Source organism: Cuculus canorus, chromosome 11 (assembly GCF_017976375.1).
Source record: "Cuculus canorus isolate bCucCan1 chromosome 11, bCucCan1.pri, whole genome shotgun sequence".
Taxonomy (NCBI): Eukaryota; Metazoa; Chordata; class Aves; order Cuculiformes; family Cuculidae; genus Cuculus; species Cuculus canorus.
This window is the reverse complement of record NC_071411.1, coordinates 17,343,197-17,369,881: the sequence shown is the minus strand read 5'-3', so window position 1 is coordinate 17,369,881 and position 26,685 is coordinate 17,343,197. Positions and strand designations below refer to the sequence as shown.

At 47.3% G+C, this 26,685-nt stretch overlaps 1 protein-coding gene across 4 annotated transcripts in view; it reads right to left on the bottom strand.

Annotated features, from left to right (window-relative positions):
* The window catches only part of PRICKLE2 (prickle planar cell polarity protein 2), a 108,871-nt gene that overhangs the window by 32,559 nt on the left and 49,627 nt on the right, over positions 1 to 26,685 (bottom strand). For 2 of the 4 annotated variants that reach the window (XM_054076518.1, XM_054076522.1), the window contains one exon: positions 241 to 424. In XM_054076518.1, coding sequence (XP_053932493.1) covers positions 241 to 424 — 184 coding nt within the window. Of the gene's footprint in view, positions 1 to 240; positions 425 to 11,181; positions 11,667 to 21,949; positions 22,070 to 26,685 lie in introns of those variants that run through there. The other 2 variants (XM_054076523.1, XM_054076521.1) reach the window with 2 other exon arrangements.

Here is a 26,685-nt window from a genome sequence, read left to right as displayed (position 1 = left end):
CGACCCAATTACCAATTAAATCTACAGACACAGAAAAACACAAGTCCCGCAAGGGTCACATCTCTTTTTTTGCTTCATCAGTGCATTCAGACCAGACCTCTCTCTGAAAGTCTCTATAGTCCACCCATAAATAGACCACGCAACAAGTGTTTGCACCCCTAGAAGAAAAATCAGGGCAACTATTTCCAAAAAGCATATTAAAACAATTAGTTTCCGGTAACTCGGTGGCATCATCATTACCTGCTCCGGCTTCAGGCCAGGGGGGACCCACGCATACTCCTCTAAGGCACAGCCTGAGTCATCATCAGAAGTTGAATTCCTCTGGAAGTCAAACATGAGCTTTGTGACGGTCTTCTCCATCTCCAGAGGCATAACTGTTACGATGTGCTCTTCCTGGGAGCACTTACAGTGGAGGCAAATCTTCCTGCAAGGAAGGAGACAGGAAAAAGAGGAGATGCCTCAGTGAGTTGCACTTAAAATAGAAAAGTAAAGCAATTCCTGCAAGTCACTGGCTTGCAGATACTCAACTCTTTTTATGTTCGGGCATTTTCTAGTGCAGGATTTGTCTCCCGCCAGGAGGAAATAAAAGTCCCTATTTGTTTTAACAATACTTGGCAACCGAGCTGAGTCAGACTGCCCAATATTTGGGGATATGACCCTTTATTGCACTGCCCGGAGTATTTCGAGGGGCCGGCACAGGCCAGGGCCACGCGCCTGCCTGCTGCACAGCGGCCTGCCAGCGGTCATTGCAGAGCAGTTACAGAATTCAGGACAGCTGAATACTTGGCTAAGACAGAAAATGGTGGATTGACTCAGAAGCTGGGAATGACAAGTCTCTTTAGCACGCTGATAGCATAAATTTGCTTATTAAAGTAGCATAAAAATTGATTATAGTCTGAACATATAAAGCTAAATTAAATTAAGGAAGGCTACAAAAAACACAGTCACACTACAACGGCATCTTAACTGCCCGGCTCGACGGCACACGCTGCGATTCAGCGGCACGCCAGCTCGCTCGCTGCCCAGCAGCCAGATGGGCTGAGGGTGGAAAACAATAAGAACAGAAAAAAAACAGCCCAAAGGTTGCAATTTAACAGCCATTAGCAGAATTCAGTGCAAATTTTTGCAGATGACACCAAGCCGAGTGGTGTAGTTGCGACACCGGAAGGATGGGAGGGACCTGGACAGACTGGAGAAGTGGGGCTGTGAGAACCTCATGAGGTTCAACAAGGCCAAGTGTAAGGTCCTGCAGCTGGGTCGGGGCAATTCCCATTTTCAGTACACAATGGGGGATGATGTGATTAAGAACAGCCCTGCAGAGAGGACCTGGGGGTGCTGGTCAATGAGAAGCTTGAAATGAAGCTAAACATGAAGCTCAACATGCTCTTCCAAAAGAACAGCAACGAAGCTGGTGAAGGGGCTGGAGAAGAATTCTTATGAGGAGTGGCTGAGGGAGCTGGGGTTGTTTAGCCTGGAGAAGAGGAGGCTGAGGGGAGACCTCATTGCTCTCTACAACTACCTGAGAGGAGGTTGTGGAGAGGAGGGAGCTGGGCTCTTCTCCCAAGTGACAGGGGACAGGACAAGGGGGAATGGCCTCAAGCTCTGACAGGGGAGGTTCAGGCTGGACATCAGGAAAAAAAATTTCACAGAGTCACTGGGCACTGGCAGAGGCTGCCCAGGGAGGTGGTGGAGTCCCCATCCCTGGAGGTATTTAAAAGATGGGTAGATGAGGTGCTCAGGGACATGGTTTGGTGGTTGACAGGAATGGTTGGACTCCATGACCAAAGAGTTTTTTTCCAACCTAGTGATTCTATGATTCTATGAGCTGGCAATGTGCACTCGCAGCCCAGAAGGCCAACCGTATCCTGGGCTGCATCAAAAGAAGCTTGGCCAGCAGGTCGAGGGAAGTGATTCTGCCCCTCTATTCCTCTCTTGTGAGACCTAGTCTGGAATACTATGCCCAGTTCTGGAATCCTCACGTAAGAAGAATATGGAGCTGTTGGAATGGGTCCAGAGGTGATCAAAGGGCTGGAGCACCTTCCATACGAGGACAGACTGAGAGAGTTGGGGTTGTTCAGCCTGGAGAAGAGAAGGCTCCAAGGAGACCTTATAGCGACCTTCCAGTACCTGAAGGGGCTACAGGAAAGCTGGAGAGAGACTATTCATAAAGGCTTGTGGTGACAGGATGAGGGGGAATGGGTATAAACTGGAAAGGGGCAGATTTAGACTGGACATTAGGAAGAATTTCTTCACTATGAGAGTGGCTGCCCCATCCCTGGAGGTGTTCAAGGCCAGGTTGGATGGACCTTGGGCAGCCTGATCCAGTGGGGTGTCCCTGCCCATGGCAGGGGGGGTTGGAACTAGATGATCTTTAAGGTCCCTTCCAACTCTAACTATTCTATGATTACATGATTCTAAATTATCACTTCTAAGCATTTAGGAGATGATTTTCTTCATGAACCTGAGCATTGATCTGCAGTGCTCCCAGGACATCACATCCCTTCCTCAGCGATAAGAGTGAAGGACTAACCTGGCTGAAAACATCTGCCACCCCACAAAAAGAGGTTAAGGGGAATGGTGATAAATTGGTTTCTATTTCTGAAAATGCAATGCTCTTCCACAATATGGGTCAATGGTACCTATTTTAAAGCAACCGTGCAGGATCCTGAATTAATTTGTGCTAATGAAACACCACTGAATTCTGAGGAATGAGACATGGTTTCACTTGGGTAGCAGAAGGGAGACATCTCAGAAATAACAAGGTACCACACAAAAAGCAAGGGAAGAGTTACCCTTGCTCTAAGAGCTACCCTTATAGCAGGTTTCTCTGCTATAAGGTGAAGCACAGAAATTCAGAGGACAGCAAGAGTTAAACACCAAGGGCTTCAATTTTCAAACACCCTTCCCTCTTCTTCACCATTGCGTACAAGCCAGCTAAGCATACCAGTGCTCGGATCCAGATTCGAGTCTAAATTTCCACTTGGCCATTACAGCATAAAAAATGCACTCTAGCAAAAGTCAAGAGGCTCCGTTAAGTCAAGCCAGGGAGATTTGCCAGATTTTCCCATTTCCTGCCTTTCATCAGATCTAAACCACACAGTGACCCCCACGCACCCCCAACATCTGGTTTGCGTCCAGTCAGAGTCTCGGCATCGTCTCCGGCTGTTACCTTAAAAAATAATCCAGGCACCATTTCATGTGAATACTTTAATTAATCGGCTACTGTGGAAGGGTGCTCTGCCTCAGCAAAGCCACTGGTTTATTTGCCATTTCCATCTCACTTCATTATATGATTAGAAGCAGCTCAACGTGCAACAATATGCTAAGAATAATTAACAGCTCCAGAGCAGTGGATTCAGCATCGGAAATAGTTATTCTAATAGAGTTTAGGACTTCTTACCTAGATTTTAATTTTCAAGATCTCAGTCACAAGCTTCAAAGGGAAATAAACTCAACAGTCCACGCTTGGATAGCAGCAACAATGGGAGCCCGAGAGCTGCGCTGAGGAAAATGCCAGCGCGCACGTTTCTGCCCTTCTCTCTGCTTCTGACAACTCTTACAGGAGATAAGAGGATGGCAGGAAAGTGTCAGAGTCTTTGGCTTTTAATAAATGAGATAAATCAGGCCATTGTGAGGACTTCAAATAACGGTGTTGAAGAGTTAATAGGTGAAGATGTATGATCAATTAGACCCCACAGGTCCTCAATGCAACTGTCATCGTGCAGCTTAAAAGATGTACAGCCTGGAGCGCAAGGACCAGGTCAGGCAGCCAGTTTACCCTCATCCTCACTCCTGCTTCGTCCCAGGCAAGTGGGCACCACCAGTGGGTGGTTTCTCTTGGTCAGAAAAGGAAAGGATTAAAAGGACATTAGTAGCCTTCTTGCTCATTGGTGATGTCTCCAGGTCAGGATCACGGGCTCTGTAAAAACTTTGCACCATTATAAACTGAGCATCTCCAGGCATGGGGTTTCTGCTGCCTCCCTGGGCTAACAGTACAAACGTCAGGATCTTGCCCCTGAGATATTCAGTTATCCTCCTTTCCCCTCATTAAAAGCAGATGATTAACAGCTTTAATTACAGTTATTTTCTTTACATTGGGATATGTTGTTTCATGGGAACAATATTGAGTGTCCTAGGAGTGTCTTTCCACTGCAATGATATATTTTCCATGACTTCTTCACATAGGTCTCACTTACTCAACTTTATTTTATCATCTTCCAGCTCACTATAATTAAAAATAATTCCCCATAGTAAAAACTTAATATAAAAATGTACATTTCAAATGTGAGATGAAATTGCAAAAGCAATATCTTCTCACTGCACTCAAAGCAGAACAGCATGAAGAGATAACGCACATGCCAGCGCTTGACCGCATGCACAATGACCAGAGTGATGATGTGCCATGGGTGCCAATGCTATGGCAGAGAGCTGGTGAGTGTTGGAGAGGAGCAGGGCCATGGCCAAGAGCCTGCCTGGCTGCTCTCGCCAGCAACAGCTCGTTAGTCACTAACACGGGAAGAGAGGCAGAGCCTGGAGATGCTCAGCGCGTTGGCGTGCCGCATACCTTACCATATAAAGGGTGCTGAGTCCAGGTAGAGTGGCACATCCTGCAAAGGGAAACCTGGGCTCTGGCCAGACACAAACCTCACTGAACCACCACCAAAGCTTCATCAGTGACTTTTGCTGCCTGTGCAGCCAAGGAGCCCCACATGACTGTAGAAGAGCACAGGCGTGTTGTTTTTTTAAGCAAGAAGAAGCTAATGTCAACCACACTCTGGAAATCCCATCTTCATTGCTGAGCCTTCCAGTCTTGCTCTCATCCAATGAAGGGTCTGCAAACTTGTCTCAGGGAAGTACCTGCCCTGGTGATTAAGACAGGTCTCCAGCATCCTGGAGGACACAGGGTTGGAGATATTTTGGTGGGGACGTCCTGGAGTATCACTTGACTCCAGCAGCTGAGGGCCGGTGAGGAGAAACCCAGTGATGTTGTGCTTCCCAGCAAAGCAAGGAGAGCTGACAGTACGACCAGTTTCTGGCACAGAGGGTAACTAAAGGAGCTGTTAAGCGGTTGTAGCTTGTGGATAGGGAGGAAAGGAGAGAGGGAGCCGGTCAGCAGCCATGCTGCTCTGGGAGGCACAGGCTGGGGAGCACCCGGCAGGGCTGCTAGGCGCAGAGCTTTGCACAGAGCTGCCTTGCAGCAAGGCCAGGATGGCAGGAAGCAAGCGGGGAGAAAAAGAACATTTCCTGGTGTCAGATTTAGCTGGAAAGGAGCCTGCCTTGAATTGACTTCACATGGTACTAAGCAGCAACAACTCAAAAACAGATTGAAAAATTTGTTCTGCTCAAGGCCAGCACTTCGCGTGATGAAGTTACAAGATGGATGTATTTTATTTCTCAATGGCTGCTATTACGTGGTGTTCTTGGCACAGTGGCTGGTCCTCTCCACAGAAGAGGCTCTAACCCCCATCCCCACCCATCAGCTGGCGCAGGGTGATGGTGCAACCCAGATCCACCACCCTACGCAAGCCCTCTCCTCTCAATAGACAAAAGCAGGCACACACGAGGGAAATCAGAAGCAAACAGGACCCTGGCACTCAAGTCCCTGTCATTTGGGCTGTAGAAGCACACTTCTACAGGTCCACCTATGTCCAGCTCCACATGAGCCCAATTGACCTGTGAGGTCTCTGGGACATGGCATTCTCTCGTTGTACACCGTGGTGAGCAAAGCACAGCCTCTGCCACTGCTGGAACCTCCCGCAGCCCTTTCATCACAGCAATGGCACCAACAATAAGTCAAACCACACCGAAAACACTAAAGCCGTGCGAGAGGCTCTGGAGAGAGCTGTGAGTGTGCCCTCAGCTTTCTGAAGAGAGATGAGGTCTCCCTGCCATGAAAAGCCACTCCACACTGGGAAAACACAAGCAGAGCTAAAAAGCCAGGGAAGAAAGACCATGGGCAGCCTGAAGCCAAGGCAAAGTGGGTCTTTGCAAATGGTCTGTAGCTCCAGTGAAGGAGTTGGCCGCTCCTGGTGAACAGCCTGCATGGGTTGGGATCTGGAGCAGTGCAAAGGGATCGGATGCCCCTGGGGCTGCCAGGGCAGCAGATCCCTGTCTGCAGGAAAAGCTCCTGGCTGCTGGGATCTTCCCATCCAACTGCAACTGGGTGGGCACACAGGACCTAACGCAGCAAACTCCACCAAAGCGAAGCCTGTTTGGGCCTGGGCAAAACAGCTGTTTTAAAAACAGGCAGCACAAGATCCCAAACCTTCCTGGTAGCACCGAGGATGAAGGCAGAGTTTAAAATCGTGCCCGAAATGTTAAAATTCCTCTTGAACAAAGAAGTAAGTCGGCAAACAGCCCTTATCACCCCCTGGCGCTGCTTATCTCTGCTTCTCACTTGTTTCTTCTGGCACAGAAATAAATGGGCTAGATCAGGGAGCAGCTCTGCCTCCAGACGATGTGAGGAGCAGGAATGCCACGGTCCACGCCGGGCCAGGCGATGCCTCTGCTGCACTCCATAATAAAGGATTTGCATGCATTTGTGCACACATTAACATGCAAGAGTGGGAATCCCTCAAAGAGCCATTGTCTGTTCAGCTTGGATGGGATGTGTAAAAGCAAAGGGGTAATTCCCTCCTTGCTCGGCTTAAGAAATATACAGCAGCCTGATTTTTTTTCCCAGCATTGTGCCGTCATTCTGATTGCAATGAGGCTTTTGGGTCAGTCGTCAGTCAGCAAATCACAAGACTTCTCAGAAATGGGAGAGGCTGAGGATTTGGGGCAGCTCATATGACCCCTGAGCCTCTTAACAAGGGCGTCTTAATATCCCTGCCTGTTATCTCCTCCCCTCATTTGAGAGCTAATGAGGCATCTTCCCACCCTGAGCCAGCTCCAGCTACACACAATCGTTTCTTCACAATCCACAGGCAAGGCAAACATTTATCTGAACTGAAAATATTAACATAGTCCTTCACTGCCACAGTGAGAGGCTGGCGGCTCTTCTCCAGTACAGGCACCATCCTCCCATTTCACAGATGGGGAAGCTGAGGCACGGGAGGACCCACAGACAGCACCCAGCTGTGGCTTCCCCATTGACTCCCTGAATGCCAGCTTCATCAGAGAAGCCCCAAGCTTTTGTTCTCAAACCAGACAGCTGGAGCTGAAGCTCTGCCTCCATCTCAAACTTCTCTTAACATGCTATTTTGAACCAAACAATCCCAGCAGCCCAGCTGGCTGCTTCCCACGGCCTTGGGTCCCACGGACCTGAGCAACGAAGTAGCATCTCTGTGAACAAAACATTTCTGTGACTTCACAGCTCTTCCAGAGTCACTTCAACTGGAAAAAAAACCCCTATCAGTGGGAATGAATTGCAAAGACTTTGTGCAACCTAGGTTGAAAGAGAAGCCTAGTGAAAGCTTTTATCTGCCAAGCTAGGGTGCAGGAGGCTGAAGGAGGTGAATTGGACATTGACATTTACAATAGCAACGATTCAAACTCTAAAGACAAGGTGCCTCTGGTGGCCTGCAAGGACGGCCAAGGGAGGACAACACTCACTTGTCCCAAGATGCAGTAGGAACAGTTGGCTTAAAAGATCAACATCAGGTGGTAGAAACAGAGCAGGTAGCACAGCAATGCCAAGAAGCTAAGGAAGAGAGGAATAATCCAGCAACCAAACTACTTCTATAGATGCAACTCCCTTTAGTCTCAGTGGCCATGGGAGCAAGTTTAGATGCACATCTCTGGAAAGGTCTGCTGTAGGTAGGGAAGCACTGAGAGGATGGAAGAGTTGAAAGTCAGACCCTTCTCCAACTTCCTCATCCATATTCTCTTCTTTACCTGCTTGCTTTGCTCAAGGCAGGTTAGATTTTCAGTGTTGCTTTATTTTGAGTCCCCTCTGACTTCTGCAGTGCCAATAGCAGCAATTGCAAAGGTATCCAGGGTGGTGCTGAAGCCTTTATTATAAACCCCATTTCCACTTCTGGAAAAATTCTCCTCTCTGGCTGAAGTTGTCCATGTTCGGTCTTGGGCTGGAGACTAATTTTATTTTTAAGACTCCGTAAAAATGCTTTACCATAGCAAGATTTATTCTTGCTTAATTAAGAAAAGAAGAAAAAAAAATTAGAGAACTATACTCAATATCGCCAGCTGCAGCAAAATATGAGCAAAAGCAGTCTCTGAGGATTTTCCAGTTGGCCTGCCTTCACGGTGCATAAGGACCATCAATTCAAGAGGCAGCAGAACATCTGCCTGCAGGTCTCCACTTGCCCTGTCCCCAAACCACTGATTCCCCGTGGCACAGCCCCGGGCAGCCTCCAGGCTGCTTCTAATCTTGCTGTCTGTAGTCTTAGGCATCACGTGGCAGACAACATCCAAGGCTGTGCTCCTCCCGGATAAGACCAAGAAACTGGGACAAAACACAACACAATGTACAAACCCCTAGATCCCTCATCTGGGCTCTTTTGGTGCCCTCTTAGGCAAACAAGGAACGACAACCACAGCTCAAAACTGTGGCCAGGTCTCCCAGCATCACTGCAGATGAATTAAAACACATCCAACCTTTCTAACCCATGGCTAAATCACATGCTGGAGTGCATCATGGGTGTTCTGCAGTGAACACAGGTCCTGGCTCAGGGTCCAGTTTCTCCTCATGAGCTGGGTAAAAGCCCCAGGATGCTTAAACAACCGTCTAACCTGCATGACACTGCCAGGCTGCTCCAGTGAGCCGCAACCCCTGACACGAACCATGAACAATCTGATGCATAAAGATGAGATGTCAAGGGGAGTTAATAACTCAGCAGATCTCAGAACTCTCTGTTTGGAGCTCTCAAGATGTTTTGCAGAAGATGCAATACTGGTTTTTTTGTAACAGAGGGTAGACAGAGGTGGGCAAAGTGCTATACTCGTATGAACTGCAGATAAAGCAACAGGGAGAGAGAGGAGAAGAATAAGATGCAGTGAGTCCCAGCCTGTTGCCCGGCCTTGCTACCAAGAGAAAAGGTGTTGACAGGCTGCTCTGTCAAATCCAAGATGACGGAAGCAGCCTCCCAGCTCACAGGCTTGCTACTCATCTCAATATATTTATGTCAGCGGCTTTTTCCCCCCCAGCCACACAAAGGTCCAGCTCTTAGCAGACAAAAATGATAACAACCACATATTTTTCCCCTGGTCTTCTCCCCATGGTGAAGAAATGCAAACCACTAGTTTACAAGTTGAAGAGAAGAAGAGGCTCAGTAACAGCAATAACAGCCTCAAAGCTGCTGGGCAAACAACGCTGAAGCCAATCTCATGATTTTGGAAGGCAGGGAAAGCCACAGAATGGGCAGATTCAGGAGCTGTGAACACCTGAGAGGGATTTGGTGTTGCCCATGGCAGGACAACCCCAGCTCTGAGAGCCCAGCGGGGTCCCCGGCCAGCAGGGAAGGAGCAGGGTGGCAGCAGAAGGTGTGGGCAGCAGCAAGACCCTTGCTCCCCACACAAGAGCCAACATGTGCTTGTGCTGCAAAGTCACTGTCCTGCCCCATGGGTTATCTTGGCAGATTTTAATTATACCATTCAGTAGCTTTTCAGCCTAGCAAGATGCAGAACTGTATTACAGGGGGTTTCTTTCTGCTGCTTTACTGAAAGAAGAAAATCACCTCCAAGCCTAGCAAGATTTAGGCTCTACCTCTGGATCCAAACACAGCTTTCCATGAAGCAGCCTGTCTCCATTCAGCATGTGGGTCCTCACTGTCTTCTCCAGTATGCAGCCCATCTCTCCAGCCCCGTCTGGGACAGCCAGGATAAACCAAGCAAGTTCCCAGTGATCTGCCCCAAGACTCGAAGCGCTATTTTAAGGGACTTTACCAGTTTGCATTTGCAGCATGACAAGCAGAAATCACGGGAAGCAGTAAACATGCTGCAATTTGAGCACCTCCCAGGCCGTATGTCCTAAAGAAAAACCTGGCTGATAGGCAAAAAGCTCAGAAGCAGGATGAGCTAGGCTGAAAATTGTAATAATTTCAAAAGTTGAGGCTTAGACGGTGTCCGCGGAGACAGGCAATGCCGACTCGCTTGTGAAAGCAATCACTGCCAGCTTGATCTGTGTATGCGTCGGCTAAACCCCAGCAAAGTCTGCCAACAGCAAGTGCACAAGGCTGGGTCATTTTGTTAAGCTGAATCTGGCTGGTAGAAAACACGCGACAGGAGAAGATTAAAAAGGGAAGCAAAATATAATCTTGTTAGCTGCAGACAGTTTTACTTTAGAAATCTTTATCGCAAGGCTCAAGCCAGCATCCTTATAAATACAACGCAACGAAGGGAGATACCTAAGTGCTCCCACAGCAGGTGAAATAATTGTTGAATAAAAATAAGTCAGATAAGTTACAAGATAAGAGAGCTATAACTGAAAGGATGACACTGCATCTGGTGCGAATAATTATTTTGGTATTATTCTGCCCGGCACTAATCCTCCACAGCTCGAAAAGATTCAATCAGTGTTTAGCACTGCCAAAGAATCACGACTACAAAACAAAGAGTAACTGGATTAAAATCCTTCCACGGTCACAGGTCATGTCTGTGTCACATCTGCTTAAAATGTTCTTCAAGGAACAGAAAAAAAGGAAAATTTACTTGAAAAGATTGCACTGAAAAAGATAACCCCCTGGTTTCAGTTCTAGATTGGCTTACAGTTAGGCATTCTGGCATGAAAAAGCAGGTAGAAAGATTATTACTTTAAAACTGTGTGTCCTCAGGAAGACAAAACCACCACAATAAACATCTCAACAGTAATGTCCTCTTCCACACCACCAGCCTGCATGTAGCCTGTTCATAAAATGCCCAGAGAACCCAAGCTTCCGGAAGCCGCATTTACCAGAGCAATAAAATTAACACCAAGACGAGGGTTTTTTTAACACTTATTCCTATTTAGAGCCAGCTGAGCCTTCCTGATTATTTTAATAATGAAAAATCCATTACAGTGGCATCAGCATTTCTCTCTGACTTCCTGCAGCTGCAGAAATGCAATTTAACAATTAACCTTTTACATCCATAAACAACAAGAACAGCAAAGCCTGGGAAAAAAAAGCACAGCTCTCTGCACACTGAGCAAAGTTAGCCCACAGCTACACGCATTCACATTCTATTTCCTATCCCTCCTAAAAATCCACAACAACTTAAAGTCGCTGGCAAAAAGCAGTTTCTTACCTGTTCCCACTGATGACGGCAGCGAAGGAAAAAATCCAACGGATTGCTGAGCTGCCCTAGTTGTGCAAGTTGACTTTGGGCTGGTGGGCTGCTTGTGGGACCAGCCCAAGCACCGCAGTGCCATACAGCATCCCGCGCTCCTCACCACAGACCACTGCCCCGACCCACGGGCTTTTGTCGGAACCTTTCAGAGCAGGCACGCACTGCCCGTGGCACGTCTCTGAAGGAAACCTGCCGTGGATAAATCTGCCATTTCTGCCCCGCGTCTTAAGCTTTAGCTTAAATTGCCTCGCTCTGAAACCCAGCTCTAGAGGGTGCCCCCCTCTCCGCTCCCTGTCCAAATGAATCCAGCCTTTCACTAAATGACCCTTTGAGGTGGCGAGAGGATGTCCAATTTATTCTCTGATCGCAAGGCATTAATGAGGAGAGATGCAGCCCGTGGAGAATAACTGGTGGCGCGGGAGCGCGCGGGGCTCTGCTGTTGCATTGCTCTCCTCTCCTGCATGCTAATGAGCAATGATGTCAGCAAGCCAAAGTCACCGCATCCGGACCGTACGCCACAACCCGGCCACCCTCCCATTTATTTACATGGAAATCAGCCCGCTCTTAGAAATCAATAAATCCTGTCGGCTGCTTAGGGAAAGAAAGAGAGAAAAAAAATCCTCCTCGCTGGCTTGTGTGTGCGTGCTTCAAAGAGTTGGATCGGCACCAGCAGCCCAAATTGAATGGTGTGAATACACTAATTATCCTCCCCCAGCTATCATCTCATTTGATGCTGACCGAATCTCAACTTGCTGTCAAACTTAAGGCACTGCTTCTTAGGTACGCAGGCTATTAAAGCAACAATCTGCTGGCTCTGAGCAACGTATCATTTTTCTCTTGGCTTTCAATGCCCTCTTAATTATTTTCTGCAGTCATTTGCTATGATTCCCCACTGGTTTTTAGATGCAGCATGTTTGTGAACCAGCAGGGCTAAACATCCTGGGAAATACAAGTTATTAGCATGGCATTTTGGCTACCGCATATTTTAATACATTTTCTTTCATATGCCCCCGAGAAAGGCCTGATTCGCACCTTTTATGTGTACCTCAGGTGAGCATTGCGAACCCCAGGAACACACCGCCCCAACAGGGATGCTGGAGACTCCTTCCCCCATGTTCCCCTCCCCTCAGAAAAGAAAAGAAACTGCAGAGAAGGAGCTATGCTGCCAAATCTCTTCTGCTGCTCTTAAAGCCTGTTGCTTGGGAATTAGGTGGTCACAAATGAATCTCTAATTCAAGTCAGCTGGAGAAGAGTGTATTTCTTAGCTTTTGCATTTGCAAAAAGTGAGTGAAATTCAAAAACTTTGTTTCTTTGGACTCATAAAAATAGAGAAAGCAAATAAAACTTGTCCAACATGTATTGCTTTTGCAGCATGCTCCTGACTTTTGGGGCCTGGCTCCGGATTTCAGAGTCCTTGATTTTGGCAATATTAGCTATGTTTACAGAACACAGAAGGATGCAGAAACCACAGCTGCGAGTCTTTCTGCAGTCTCAAATGCCTTAAATTATTATTATTAAGGCTCATAAATTAAGTTTCATTATATGGAATTACACCCAACATCTCAAGGGTGAGATCTTCAGCTGGGACAAACCAGCCCAGCTTCCCCTCAGAGCCGCCCCAACTCACTGGCCAAGTGGGACAGATAGAGAATGTGCAAAGTCTCATCTGGCTCAGAAAACCTCAGGCAAAAGAAAATATTCAGGGCCATTGATGAAATATTTAAGCATTTACGGTTCCTTTTCTAAAAACAACCAAACTTATTTTTCTCTTATTTTATTTTTTTTTAATTAAATCTGCAGCTGCAAGTCCAAGAGTTGAGCACTGACCCTGTTACCACATCTGGTGGAGTCAGTCCTTCCTTCCGTTGATGAAGGAGCAGCATCACTTCCACTTCTGCTGGGGATAGCCCCAGTGTCCTCTCCAACTCCTCCCACTACACAGAGCAACAGAACTTGCAGGAAAAAACTCCCCATACCCCTCAGCTTTCTAAACTGGCACATTTTGTCCCTTCCAGCTTGCATTGGCATTTTTCCTCTTGCATTCAGAACATGTTAATTGTAATACAACGGAAATGAGACAAAATCGAATTGGGCAAAAGCAAATAAAGACACCTGCTTATAAAATGATAATGTTGAGCAGAAGGTACTCATGTTTCCCATCACAATCTTCCCTGGAAATTGCTAAAAGCCCATAGCAGTGACTAGGGGATACAACCAGCACAAACAACACAGGTCCTGTAGGTGCTCATTTTCACCCAACACATTAGTAAAATGCCTGGCTTTATCTGCATTAACTTCCAAGGAATAGAAGTCCTTCAGCTATAAACACCTGGGAGCAAAGTGTCTGTCAGTGCTCCAAGCGCCATGTGAGCAGGTCCTGCCAGACAGCCTGATGGCGGTGTCACCCGTGCAGAACCAAGCACGCTGCAGCAAAGGTGAGTTCTGCTTGGCTGGCTTGGACAACTGGATCATCCCCAAGAAAGGGAACATAAGAGGAACTGTAAATTTTTAAGTATAAGTCAATCCACCAAGAAAAAATGGGAGTGAGAATCATGAGCTGATGTAAAAGATCAGTAAGACCAACACTTACAATGTCTCAGCTGCATGGCTTGATACAAGCAGAAGAGCTTTGTGTCTCCAAACAGCACATATAATCATCATCGCTCCTGGCAGACTTCTTGTTCCAATACTTGTGAGCCTAAATATCCACAAAATCTAATGAACAGGCTCTTCTGAGACAAGAAATCAGATTAGAAGCTGCCACGTTTGGACACACAACTGTCTTAGGAAAGTGGAAATGAGCCTTTCTCCTTTGAAAGCTGCCAGTTCATTAGCGATTGTTCCATATTACTGTTACCTACTGCAAGGCTTGTGAAAAGGTCATGTGTTGGAATAACTCCAGAAGGCACACAAGATTTCTTGACAGATTTTGCACATTACGCAGGTGAAATGGGTGTTTCATTAAGCAGCAAGAAGAATACGGAGCCAGTGGAGCACATTACCAAAGGTCACGTGAAGGACTTGCACCATTACAAGGATGGATGCTGACAACTGCCAGCAATGAGGCAAACAACCAAAAATAAAACCTTAGCTACTGAAATAAAGAAAGATCAAAAGCAGGAAGCCCTCGCTTGGATGCAGAGGTGTGAGACAGGCAACTCTGCCTGTTAATGTAGACACATCTTTCTGCCCTTTGCTGCTAAAGACAAAGACTCAAAGTTAGTCAACTTGAAACTTTCAGCCATTTACACAAACCCATCCCTACGGCTAATTTAACAAATTATTGTAAAGCCCGCATTTCATAAATGCTGTGTTTTATTACCCTGGTGTATCGATTGGCTGTCAATCAATAGGGCTCCACCTGACACTGCTGGCTCCCTCAATGACAATGAGCTACACGGCACGGCCACGTGCAGGTCACCAGGCTACTACTTGATGAATGTCAGATCAAGTTGCCTTTCTGAATTATTTAGTGAGCATCCTCTGCTGCAGCTTGCCAGGGCAGTGTACAGCACTGCTACCTTGGGATGTCACAGGGGCTCCAGTCTCCTCTGCCCCGAAACGCTGCCCACGGGGATGAGGGCTGTCCCCTGTGCTGTGTGCACCATCAGCCTGCCTGGCATTGGCGGGGTGGTGGGTTCCCCAACATTGAGTCCGCTCTGGCTCACAGCAACAGGCACAATAACAGATTACTTTCCCATCGCTCTTTCTACCCGCAGAAATGCAGAATTGGATACTCGGTGGTTTTTTTCCCCCTCCGTTCCCACGCTCACCCCTGTAATTTGAAGAGAAATCTCCGCTCGCCAAGCCAGTGCTCCTGCCCCAGTGCCAGGATGGGCCATGCCCAGCGTGATGCCTGAGCTGGGGACAGCCGGAGCTGCATCCCCATGGCCATGGGGCAGCAATAAGGAGCGGAATGAGAGGCTGGAGTGGGCATGGCTTTGCAAACACTGGAGCAGAAACATTGGAAAGGCAAGGTGACTGCAAAAAGCAGAGGAGGGAGACCTTACGTGACAGCGTCCAGTCGCACTTCTCCCAGTCAAATGCCTGGCTCTTTGGCAGACATGCAGGGATGTGCCCAAGGTATGGAGAAAGCTCCTTGGAGAACTCAAGTCATAAAATACATGTCAAGACTTTAAATGAGGTTGAGCTCCCTTTTTTCTTCTTTCTTTATTCTTTTCAAGCAAGGCGGCAGACCATCCTCATACCTCTCAATGCCAGAAGCAGGGATGCCTTATCTCAAAGAAAATTGGGATGGAGGGTGGGGCAGGGAGACCACCAGCAGATGCAGATCACTGATCCTGAAAACTTGGCCTTCTCCGCTTTTCTTCAAGGCTGCCGTTTGTATCTCTGCCTGCCACCGTGCGAGACAGACCTGCTTCTGCTGTCACCACTGCTGCCTTCCACTCATTTTTGGCAGAGCCACAGGTAAGGATCTGTGCTGTTGGTCTGCAAGGAGGAATTCAGTGTTTAAAACACCAGTTAGCCCAGCAGCAGCTGGCACAGAAGGGGAGGTACAGCCCATAGCCACTGTGGCTGGTTTTAGAGGCAATTTTCTGTATTTCCTGCCAATTCACCCAGTGAGACAGGCCTTTGTCGGCATCTGGTGCATGGGCAGAGCCAGGCAGCGTGGCAGCAGGCATTCCCCGTGCCATCCACAGCCTCTGGCGCTACCGAACCGGGCAAACACAGCAGCGATGCCACAGGAGGAGCCAGCACACCATGATGGCACTCCTGAGCATCACTAATCTGCACCCTGGCCTCTTCATGACAAGGTGTCCCAAAAGGACCCTCACCCATCGATTGTGAAATCTCCCCTCCAGCTCTGGCGCGAGGCACCGAGCACATCGCGGAAGGCGTTCTGATCAATCACACTATCTCTTTCTCTCTTGTTGCTTTTTTTCTTTTAATCACCTTAATGCAAGAAGATTTAGAGAGCTTAACAACAATAAGGCTTTTCATAGCCTCCGGCTTTAACTCAATACCAATATGTTTTTTTAACTTTTGTATGTTGAAATCAAATTTGTAACCAAATGTGAACAACAGTCTGGATGCTCTCAGGGTTTTTCCCCCTTTGCTAGCCTGATAGCATTCTCATCCGGAGACTTTTTAATAGTGTCCTTTAATGATGACTACAAAAGCCTCATTAAAGCACTGCATCGTAATTTAAGATAAATAAACTCAACGCAGTTATTTTTTTAATGACATATTTTTCTTGGGGCCTTTCCACAAACAATAACGCATTCACTGAAAATATGCTATAAAGGGAAAGCATAAATCTTCAGCTTATCTGGTGGTACGTTTTCCAAAGATCTCAATCTTTGATCAGCAACAAATTAATTTTCCATTTACACAAAACAGAAGATGTATTTCCAGGATAACCAACTCACCCTGCAAGTCTGTGTCAACATGTGCCTTGGCAGCAGCTCAGCACTCCCTCGCTGCTGCCCTTCTCACTGCCTGATGCTGTCAGGGTTGCTGTCACATTAGATGATTTTTATTTCATTTTTTGGCTTCAAACCTGTCTAATAGGGTGTTTCAGGTCAGTGATTATGCCCTGAGGATTTCTTACCATTGCTCACCAAGGTCTCCTCAGCCACCCACCACCCAGTGCTCCTCCTGCAAAGCGGTGCATCCCCCAGGATCAGAGCACGCTGCTTAACTGTCTGCACGCTCAGAGGTGAGTATTGGGCCAGCCCAGAGTCCTGACTAAGTGATGTGGGTCTGGCTTTTACCTCCCTAAACCAGACTGTGCACATAACCTCTGGCTGCTGGTGGGATTTTGACTCGTGTCTCGCCCCAGCCAGGTGCCACGTGGACCCCAACTCCATGGACTGCACAAACCTCCCTCCAAGCTCCTCAGAAGGCACTGATGGTTTAAACAACCATTTTTCTGCTCCAACCCAGGGCAGACGTGGCTGGTCCCTCTTCCCCAGCTAAGAGAAAAGACGTATGTGCTGCTCGTTCCCAAACTGCATTACATGCCGGGTGGTAAGTCCAGGACATGTTCAGATCTCCTCGATGCTCCTGTGACTGGTGCACTAGTCTGGGAGGAAATAATTCACCTTGGTTGAGAGTAGAAATGGGCTTTCACAATGCCCTTGAGGCATTTAAATTTCCCAGCGTATCTGCAAATGCAGTCAGGAACAGTCCTGGGTTCTCACGCTGGGCTACCCATGGTCTCGGTGTGAGAAAAGTGCCAAAATAGGTTTTTATTTCATATCTGAGAGCATGAAGTAGTCCTGAGTGATATAAAACCAGGCAGTGCGAGCCGATTGACTGGCACGCACCGTTTTATACCACCCCAACCACCACCCATTACAAAATTTCTTCAATCCCGCTAACCTTGATTTTAAATAAGAAAAGAAAAAAAAGAAACAACAATAAAATTGTAAAACGTGGCATCTCTGTTTAAGCTTGGGTGCTTCCTCTGCCCAAGCCTTCTTGGGACCACAGCCTCGTGCCCTGTCTGGGTACACAGAGCAGAACAACCTGTGCCAGCAGCTGAAACTGGATGGGTCTCCACTGTCCCTGAGATAGCCCGGCACTGTACAAATGACAAGAGATGCTTGTTGTTCTTCCCTTTGTTTTAATTAGTAATAAAAATTCGTTAGTGTGACTTGACATTTGTTCATACTTAGGAATAAATTCCTTCTTCCAATGATATGCTGAGATTACCATGGGCTTTCTGTGTTTTTGTTGATTTTAGTAGCTCATAACAAACCGTGAAATTCATTACTCTTGCCACAAGCACCCATGAGATGTGCCAACCAGGGTTTGAGCTACACAGAGCCTGACTCATAGAAATTAAAAGATTTTAATGTTGCCTGCAAGAAGTCAAGGGTTTGAAATTTTATACTGTTGAATTACAAAAAAAAAAAAAAAATCTCAGATGCGAGCTACATCATTGTTTTATCTGCCTAAGGAGCCTGAATGCCTTACTTTTTACTTAGGGTAAAACTAATTCACTAAATATTAATTAATTTCAACATATAATTTCAACAGCCTTTTTAGAGATAAGCCTTCCAGCCTGCAAGTCACTTCACTCTCACCTTTTTTTAACTGCTTGGAAGCTATATAAAGGAAGATATTTAACAGAAAAACTTCTCTGCTACAATATAATACGGCAAAACATTCCCACTGAAAGAAATCACTGGAAAATAGCCAGTGCCTCGCTACCCTTAATGGGAAAGGGCTGTCAATCATACCCCAGTCCCATTTCTCCACGCAGTGTCAAGCCTCGTCCATCAAACCCAATACACAAATCTCCAGCCCCATCAAGATCATTAGAGCAGCTCAGCCCATCAGAGAAAGGTCAGCACGTTGCTGGCTGCCTGCTCCAACCCAGCATCCATCAAAGGTGGTCGCAGCGGCGAGGGCGTGCAAACCCACATCCCTTCCTCCTGTAACCTGTCATCTTCTAAACCTGCTTCTCTGACTGTTAAACATGGCCATGCTTTTATCTTATCATGATCTACAGGGAAATGCAACCAAACCGGCTGCAGTAGGAACAGAAGAGATCAGGGATTAAGACTATATCAGGAAAGGGTCAGCCAGAAGCGTGGTCCCTAAATCCAGCACTGTCTCCCGTCTCTGCACTGTTCTAGCCTGGCCCTGCTCTTACGGATGAGTCCTGTGCCAGCAGTGTCCCTGGAGCATCTCTCCTTGCTGCACAAGCCTCTGCCCTACACACCCAGTAATGGGCTTTAGTGGTCAAAGCCACTCTCCAAGGAGATGCTGATTGGTGCCATCACAGCTACAGCGGGGCACGACTTGCAGATATCCCCGGCGAGGGGATAGCAGGGGTGCGCAGCACCTGTACAAACACCAGCATCCCCATTCCAGACTGCTGCTGCCTCCACAGTGCGCTGCTCCCAGCTTGTACAAACCCACGAGGGCATCCTGCCCACAGCCCGAGCGCTGGGAAGGCGGGAGAAACCCAGTCGCTCATGATTAACGGGAGGACATTGGCATTATTAAGTGCTATTGCTTCCGCCAGTCATTGCTCATTAAACATGCTGAAAACCACCAGCCATTCCTTCCCCTTTTTTCCCTACCATGCCGTGCTGCATGCAGTATTATCTTCAAAGGGCGAAGCAAACGTGTTTGCTAAACATCAGCAGACTAAATATATCAGCCTTTTAGAAGCAATTACTGCTGCTTGAGATTTAGTGAGCCTCATTGTTTCCTGGTTCAGAAAGCATTTTGCTGGCTGCTCTGGAGCCGGCTGTTCCCTCAAAGCGAGCATCCTGTGACAATGTGTAACCCTTCTCCAGTGAAATGAAAAGCAGGTGGGCATCCAAAGGAGTGGTCCTTGCTTTTGTTGCTGAGCACTGAACTGACAGTGTCTCCTTGCAACAACAGAACAACAATTTGGGGTCAGCTCAGCTGCTGCTGGCAGGTGTGCCGAAGGCAGGATTGGCCAGGCTCCCGTGGCAGAGGGGCAAGGAGATTCCTGGAAAACAGTGGGTGTTCTTTGGGTTAGAGCTGGGAACCTTCCTGCAGCATGGCAGGACTGGAGAGGATTGCTCTGACCAGTACTTACACTGGTTGTACTGGTACAAGGCAAACCCCCAAATATAGAGGAAAGAGGCAATGAAGCAAGTGCTGGACATCATCCTCTTCCCTCTATCCCAAATTTGTAGGGATGCTCCACATCAGGGTGCCTTACCTGGCTGAGTTCCTTGGAAATGTGGAGTTGTAGAGCCAGCAACACCTTGCTCAATCCTGAAATTTTATTCTCTGTGCAAACTGTGATTATTCCCTTGTATCAGCGTGGGGAAGCAGAGAGGCAGAGCAGTCAGGCTCCCTGCGGAACTAAGCCCTTCAAACTCATATATCAAAAAGATGAGCAACCATGGATGGCCAAACAGACAGATGTGGGAGGGAGAAAGGAAGCTCTCAATACCGTCGAGACTGTTATAATTAGTTTAATAAGCAGCAATCACAGCACAACAGCTGCCTCCCCCCCACCCCCGGCACGTCTGCTTCACGCATTGGTACAACCTCACGGCCCAGAAGGATTTTGACACTTGCTGAACTCCAGACATCTCTGCTTTGAAAAGAATTTTGACTTTGGTAAAGTTTTAATCCCATGTAAGTCACAGAGGAGAGCACTTTACTGCTCCTCCAGCGTCTGCACCTCGCCTGAACAAGCGAGGCGCTTCTGTGCTCACAGAAGGATCACGAAACTGGGTTTAGTTTTAGTGTCAACTATGGTTTTGCATGTGGCTTTGAACAAAAACTCAGCAACCCTGTACTGAGGAAAACCTGCCATACTCAACTTTCCAAAGTCCCTGAAGCCTCAGAGATGAGCCGTTCTACATGGCATAACATGACAAAAAATCACCTACAGTGGGCATATATCCACCCCCTCCGACAGGAACGGGTCCAACATCCTGCTCTGAAGCCTCTCTAAGATAAATTCCCTTAAGCACACTGGTCCCCATCCACACCAGGTTTGCATAAAGTTGGCCGTGAGCATATAGCACAGAAAATCTGCTCTGCAGCTCACAAAAAATCAAAGGAGACTTCTTGATAGGAGAATATTTCAGATGATTGGAAAAGAGATACAGTGACATAACCGGAATGCAGGAATTTTAATATCAACATTTAATTGGTTTGGAAACCAGTATTGGTTTAAAATGGTGGAGGAGTTATGAGGTAGATGCTAATTTGAGATCCGTTGAGGATTTAGGTGAAAAGGTTGCTCGTCAGTGGCTCGTCAGTGGGGCCCATGCCTCCCGCACAGGATCCAGGCACCAGGCACATCACCATGCCCTGGTGCTGCCCTGCGCTGCTCCCGGCTCTGGCCACAGCTCGGAACAGCCAACGTCAGATGCTTTTGCTGAAAGCTTCAGATTTGTACCTTATGCTACAGAATTCGAGTGAGCCTTCTCCAAATTTTGGGGAGCTGAGGACTAAAGTCTCCCAAAACACCATCTGGTACTTCAAACAACCACACGCTGCTGCTTTTCTCATTTCGGGCACCCCACTGCAAGGGGAAAGAGTCGACCACTCTACCCGTGTTGCTCCCATCACCCCCACTTGTAACCACCATTTTAGGGGTTGAATCATCATCCACAGTCAGTGCAGAGGTTGCAAAGTCGCCTACATGACAGGCTCTGGGCTCTAAATTGCAAAATACGCTGTGGTTTAGACCCAGACTAATTCTGAATCAGTTCTGGTGCTCATGCTTCACGAGGAATTGCTATCCTCACATCTTTTCTGCCAGCCCTTGGACTAGCAGGTCTCGTCAAGGGAAGCAGACAGACACTCAGGCTATCCGGTTATTTTGACAGTAGTTTAGGATTGTGCTCCCACTGCTTTCTAGTGGGTGTTAGACACTGAAAACTCATCTACTGCGAAGATGTTTGGAGGTGTGAGGTCTAAGCAAGAGATCGTTTTATACAGTGCTTAAGAAAATGAAGACAACAAATAACAACAAGCCTAGAAAGGAGAAGATGCTTACATAGAGGGAATGTAACCCCTCGATGGAAGAAGTCCCAGTGAGACTGGGCAGGAGAGAGCCCAGGAGTAACTGCAAACAGGTGGGGAACTGCTAGAACCAGGACATCAACAAACACCACACCAAAGGGTTGAAAACCATGATGTGTGATGCCCAGTGCAAAGAAAGACATTTGAATTTCCTGACAAGCAGCACATCAAGCAGAGGAACAAAAGCCATTTGTGGTGACTAACTCTCACCAGTCAGGATCTGACTCACCAGAGGGACCAGCCATGGCAGCTCCTGCGCAGTCCCCTTCTCCAAAAGGTAAGTTAATCAAAGTCAGTGTGCTAGAAGGCATCACATTATGCCAAGTGCCACAACACGACTCGGCAGAGGCCGAGGTGCACACAGCTCCGGTGACTGTCCTGCATCAGAGCTCCTCCTTCATGCAAGGGGGGAAGAAGATATCAGAAAACAAAGGGCATGGGTACGGTCACTGCCTTGCACTTGGCGCTCTGCTGTAAGGCGCCAGTGGAAATTAATGGGGCTTTCGAGTACATAAATGGATTGCAGAGACATCTGCAGTGGGTCAATTAGCTAATTAGTCAATATTAGCATTATTTTATGCAACAAGCATTCGGGTAGAGTAGCTGGTCCTCTTATATCTGTAGATGTCCCTTGCACATTTGTTAAAAAGTAGGACAAAGCTGTCTCCCAGCAGCAGTAACACCAAGATGAACTTTCACTCCCTGAAGGGAGGTGCCTGTGGGTGCAGCCTGTGCTATGCATGTCACTTGCTGTGGGCAACAGCGTGAGATGGGACCAGCATCATGGACCTTCAGCCCCAAAGCCCAAATCCGGCAGACTTGTGCAACCAGTACAACCCTTGGCATGAACCTGAGGCTGGTATTGGGCTCACACTACTGATATAGAACATGGTATCCTAAAATCTGACACAAGACCCTGTCTCAACGCAAAAGAATATTTAATCCATCAGGTTGCTACTGCTTCAGACCTTCCTCTGACTGCTATGGGAAGTCTAACGTCCTGTGCTGTGACCCTCTCTCTACCTGAGGATGAAACAGTCGACAAATAAACATATTCCAATTAATTAAGGAGCTTCGCTTAACAGATGTAGGAAACACGTTAGATTTATAGCACCAAGGTAATTTATAGCACCTTCTATGCTGCTGAAGAAGCAAGCTTTAATACCATTTCATCATTGGTTTTAATCTTCCTGGCGTCATTTCAGGCCCACAGGTAACTCACTCTGTAACTTGGTATCTACAGTGGATGTTAGACAAGGGCCCCCAGTCGCAGCTCATTCCTGGTGCCCTGAGAACTCCATTTCTGCTAATGCCAGTCCTTTAAGAGCAACTCAGACTTGAGTAGTCTAAAAAGGAGACATGTGAAGTCACGTAGGCTTCTCTCTCTAATTGCCTGCCCGTGAATCAGGAGTTCAGTGTCAGCCAATTGCACTCACATCAGCCACTGCAGTCAGAAAAATCAGCTCTAAAATCATTACCATGAGCATTTTCAGAACTGTAAGTGAAACCATTGAAACATGGCTTATTCCTGCAAGTCCACATGCAATGCCAGCTACAAGGACTGCATCAGGGTAACAAAGCAAGCGTTCATGCCTTTCCTCTGCTGTGCGGCTCTTTCCAGGTCTATGGCTGTGTAACACAGACACCAATTCTCCCCACAGCTTTCCTGCACTGCCCAGTGCCAAAACAGTGAAAACGTTAATGAATACTGTCCCATACATATTTAATGCACATTTCCCTGTGAGTCCTGCTGTGATTCAATAGCCACCTCATTACCCAGGCACACCTTTCTTTCATTTTTATCTTTGCACAAAATACCAAGAGCTGAAACTATATCCATGCAATTGAACTGCTGGAAACATCACTACATAAACCAACACCATCAGGGCAAAATCCAAACACAAACTTCCAAAGAATGTAAAGAGAAATCTAACCCTGTCAGAGCAAATATTTCACCTCAGCAACCTTCTCCTAGGATCTGCAGAGAAAGAAAAGCAGAGGGGACAAGCCAGCAATGCATTTTCTTTTTAGTGCAGTTATTTGTCTGGTTTTATTGTCTTTTTCCGTAGAATTTGGAGGACCTGGCCACAACGAGGGCCCCACTGCACAAACCCTCTGGATATGAGCATCCCTGGGCAGTGCCCCAGGGATAGCTCTGCTCTAACTCTGACCCCTGAGCAGCTGCAGCAGGATCTCTGCTGCTCTTCCCCCATCTGGAACTTGGAAGTTGCTCATAATTTGTCCAAAGTTACACAAGCAATCCAGCACAGACGTGGAAGGAAACGTGGATCACTCAGAGGCGTTGCCATCGCTGCTCTGGCAATGCAACATCTGTGATGCTCATCTGCGGTGTCCACAGCACAGCTGACCACAAGATCTGCCACGCTTGCATTTGCAACGTCATAACAACCATCTAAGAATCATGATATAAAAATATATAAAAATCATGATATAAAAGGATATTGTTTTCTGGGCCCTTAAAATTGCTATATTCCAGTCCTTCCCACCAACCCTCAGCTCAGAAGCTATTTTGCAAACCTAAACCAAAAGCTGCAATTCTCCTGGAAACACTTGAGACCGCAAGAATAACGCCGAGTGCCCGGAGTCAGCCAAGGCAGGCAGCAGGGCTGCCAGCAGCGGGTATGGGGTTTGTGCATCCTGCCAGATGGGAAACATGGGAGTCTGAGAGCTGCATCCAAGCATGTCCCAGCCAGAGCGAGTGCTGATGCTGGAGACATGTTCGAGTTGCTCCCCGCAGCTCTGCATCGTGGGGCGATGCTCTGGCTTTCATATTGGCTACAGGAAAAGTTTCTTCTGAGAGAGGAAAGTCGTACAGTCCAAAGTGACGCCAAAATGCTAAAAATACAGAAGACTAAAAGGAATAAAGCTTGTGTATGTCAGAACTTTGGGTAATTCCTCCCAAATACATAATTTTTTGGCAGTGATGCTAAAATGTAACCGGAGGGCAAGCATTTTGTTCTGTTTTAGCTGGGAGAGTCCCAACAAATGTCTCTCCAATTTATATATGGAAACAGGTTCATTATATAATACATGTTTCAGCGAGTTCTTCACCAGGGAGGGTGTGAAGCTGAGGCTAACAAGGGGAATGTCATTAAGAGTAATACATGGTACAAAAGGAGGAACAAACAGGCCCATCTGAAGTGCAGGCTGCTGTAAAATGTGTCACAAGGAGTATCCAAAGCGAAGAATTCAAGTCTCTCTATGCGGAGATACAGGAGAGAGGGCAAACGGCAGTGCACTGGCAATACTGGTGAAGAACTGGTGCCAACTGGTAAGGCTGCTTTTGCAGTGCTGTGCTGAGACACTAGGAGGTCAAGGCAGTGCCATGCATTGCTGCATGGGAAATTTAAAGGCCACTGGAGATTAAAAGATGCATTTATTTCCTCCAGAACTGGCCCCAAGACAACACCCCATCCCCATTCCAGTTAACACGCACAGACAGAACATTCAGAAGACCACTTTGACATATTTTGTTCGCGCAATACTGATGCTGGGAAAAGATGTGTGTCTACATTGTCACATTGTCACTGCCACCAGGAGTGCCCACCCCTGGGAAGCATCAATGCCTATTTCTCACCATCACATCCACAAACACTGGCGCTATTTCCACGGCCAGCCTGAGATGCTGGGCTGGGTTTATTGGGCACCACCTCCACGAACAAAGCACTGGTGCCATTCTGCTCAGGCTTTGGAAGCAGCCTGCTTCCAGCCCCACCATGGGGAAACGTGGATCACTCAGAGGCGTTGCCATCGCTGCTCTGGCAATGCAACATCTGTGATGCTCATCTGTGGTGTCCACAGCACAGTTGACCACAAGATCCGCTCCTCTATGGGGAAGGACCTGGCAGTGGTAGGCAGGACAGTCCAGGACCACTGGCAGGATGGTCCTCTCATCCCCATGCTAACACCATGACACCCCACGGACCCCTGTTGTGGCAAGCGCTGTGGAAGCCAGCTCATGTAAGCTCCCTTACTGACCTAGGACTACAGCTGCCTTTTGGAGAGGAAAAAAGCCTTTTAGAAGGGAAAAAACAGGAGAGCTTTTATTTTCCCCTCCTCTGGGTGAACAAATGGACTCATTTAAGGTCTAAGTAGATCAAGTAGCTAATTAAGAAAATAACCAATAACTTAATCAAGATCATTAGACAAATCAGCATGTCGCTGCCATTATTTAAACGGTAGCAGAGCAAAAATAGGCTCGTGCAACTGGAGCCTTCAAAATCTTTGGGCAGCCCAATCTGCATGCAGGGAGGCTCCCACGTCCCTCCATCGCTGGAGCCAAAGCCACTGAGGAAAATACTCAAATCTCCCGGTAATTTCCCACAGACAGAACACTTAATCACACACACACGCCACTGCAAAAATTCCAAGTGAATGGTTCACACGTAGAGATATTTGCTCTAAGAAGCAGCACAGTGTTCTGCTCTGGGATGCAGTACCAGTGTGCTCTTGGCAGCAGGGGGAAACAACCTCTGCGGCATCTCCAACCCCCACCCCCAAAGGGGTGTTTGCACACCAGCATCACGTCTCTCTCTCTAATTACTCCACCAGGCACAGAGAGAAAACATACCCTGGAAGAGGGAAGGAATCCTAAAGCACAAAAATAATTTGTGCTGCCTAACAAAGGCAAACAGAGGATGCTGCTCAACACCAGTGCCCAGCAAACCGCCCTGGGACCTCTGCCTAGAGCTGCGTGTTCCTCTACCTTCTCCGGCAGGAGTGAACCCCCGTTTTCCAACCAACTTGTTTGTCACTAACACAGCCTCCTGTCTCCTTAAGTATCCAAAACCAATTGAATTCAGCAAGTTTGATCAAGTACTTAAAAGTCTTTGTTTAACTTAAAAGCAGCCTTTGTTTTGTGCTAAAGAAAACTGGACATTTTCTCCTCACATTAACAAAAACAAAAAAAATCCAACATCCCAAGGTTAAAAATAACCCTTTATC